The sequence below is a fragment of the Cyprinodon variegatus genome, unplaced genomic scaffold (genome assembly GCF_000732505.1).
Source record: "Cyprinodon variegatus isolate N-32 unplaced genomic scaffold, C_variegatus-1.0 Scaffold370, whole genome shotgun sequence".
Classification (NCBI taxonomy): Eukaryota; Metazoa; Chordata; class Actinopteri; order Cyprinodontiformes; family Cyprinodontidae; genus Cyprinodon; species Cyprinodon variegatus.
Window position 1 is genome coordinate 806,089 of NW_015150823.1, and position 2,085 is coordinate 808,173.

At 37.3% G+C, this 2,085-nt stretch overlaps 1 protein-coding gene across 1 annotated transcript in view; it reads left to right on the forward strand.

The window, feature by feature from the left end:
• The first annotated feature begins 265 nt into the window (after nt 1-265).
• The window catches only part of hapln3 (hyaluronan and proteoglycan link protein 3), an 11,977-nt gene continuing 10,157 nt past the window's right edge, over nt 266-2,085 (forward strand). Inside the window, exons 1-2 of the mRNA XM_015386511.1 lie at nt 266-385; nt 1,007-1,154. Coding sequence (XP_015241997.1) covers nt 1,022-1,154 — 133 coding nt within the window. The 5' untranslated portion in view covers nt 266-385; nt 1,007-1,021. The remainder of the gene's footprint in view (nt 386-1,006; nt 1,155-2,085) is intronic.

Consider the following 2,085-nt stretch of genomic DNA (forward strand, 5'->3'; position numbering starts at 1 on the left):
ATAATTTAATGTGCTCCACAGAAAGTTCTACACTGAACCTTATCTATGTAAAATGTGAAACTTTACATCCATTCTCTGAGAAGCTGAATTGGGTCAAAGTTTAATATATTATTTCTATTCAGAGTCCCTAAATAAAAAGCTTATTTATGTCAGTATTTAGATTCATGCAGTAAAGTTTTTACTAACAGCTTGTGTTCAGCTCCAAAGGTCGGTGAACGCGCATGAGCGCGTGAAAGATGAGGTGTCCGTCCTCACCACAGAGGGGATGCCCGTCTGGGCTCGTGACGTCAGCGCGCGCGCTCCTGCGGATGGATGGCAGCGGAGACACAGCAGAGGATGAGGAGGAGATGAGCTGAAGTCAGAGAGGAAGAACAGCTTCTTATCTGTGAGTGACCTTTTCCCTACCGAGGGAATTTTATTCTTTTGTTAATTTTCTTTTTTAATCACGTTTTAAATGTTAAACTAGTTTTGATCTAAGTTTATATCAGAGCGCAGGTTGAACCTAAAAGCTGCGGCTGCGCTGCGGGTGTTTTTAGTTTCATTACTGGCTTCTTCATTCGCGCTATAGTCTTAATAATCTGCGTTAATCCCACTTTAAAAACTTTCACTTTAAAGCTTTCAATTAATCCAATTTCCACTCAAGTCCAGCCTCTTGTTTTCAGTTTTTGCAAAATTTTGTCATTTAATAAACAACAAACATCCCAGAAAAAAGTATAAATAAACGATTGTTTTCTAACATTACTTAATTTGATAATATTTTTATTTATTTACTCACTCAAATCATAATATTTTTTTCACAAAAATAAAATGAAACACCAGGGAATATAAGAAAGTGCGTATTTCATGTTTTAATATTTTAATTGTTTAACAAACAATTTTCTTTCTTTTTTTTTTTTTGCATCTTTATTTCCTTCCACTTAGAATTCATGCTTATGTCATAAAAACAGTGAAAAACGGATCGGAGTGGAATAAAACAGGAGTTTATTTTTGCCTATCTTGTCCTCAGCGCGCAGACGGCGTCATGCTGGATCTTTCACGCCCCCTACTGGCCGTTTGCCTGTACCTGCTGCTGCCCAGGGGCCACAGCGGGACCCTCGGCTACGACAACGGCTTTTACTACCAGGACCTCAGAAACGGGAACGGAAACGGAGAAAGTAGGTGCCTTTTGGTGAAATGAAAGACTTTGCAGGGTTTTTTTTTCTTCTTGGAGAGTCAGGTGAGCCAAAACCTTTGATGAAATAATAAGACATGTGTCTGGAAATAACCTGGATGTTTTGAAGAAGAGATCTCTGTAATTTATGGTGCTAAGGCTCTCAGGCACTGTTATCAAAACAGTGAAGTGGATCTGCTGCAGGTTAGTGTGTGTTTAGGATGTTTTCTTTTATCCTTCCTTCCCCATAATTAGTGCCTCCATGTTTCTCCAGCTTTTCTGAAACCATTAAAGCATTTATATTGTTATTATTGCTTGGTGTGGGGCAGCAGCAGTATTATAGAGTCAATAAACAACCATCAAAAAGAGTTGCACTGAGCCTACAAATAGCAGATTATTTGAACAATCTCCAAATCCCTGGGGAAAATGGCCTCTCTGTTAATCTGTCATTTAGAAGATGAACGTTGCTTTGAGACTCTAAGGCCGACCAGGCTTCTCATCATGGAGTTTGTCTTGTCAAAACAAAAGAATATGCAGAAAAGGTTCTGATTACCAGATCAGAATAATCCTACTACTTTACTGCTATGTTGTTGTTTTATGACAACATACGTATAATTTAATAAAAAGAGATCGTTAAAGGCTGCCTGGGGGAGGAAGTCTAGGTCCATATAAAGTTCACTGCCCCTGAAGGCTAATTTATTTTTTTTTAGTTTTTGTAGCCAGCAAAGAACACATGCAAAGATCAATTTGATTAATAAATTGAAGTGAGGAATTTATTAACAATTTGTTGATAAAATGCAAAGAACAAAATATTAATACTACCCTTCAATACATATTTACCTTTTTTGAGAGTTTCACCCACCGTTTTTAAAAAAAAACCTTATATCTCATACCTATGACTAAGCTATAGTCATAGGTATGAGAAAGTATGTCTT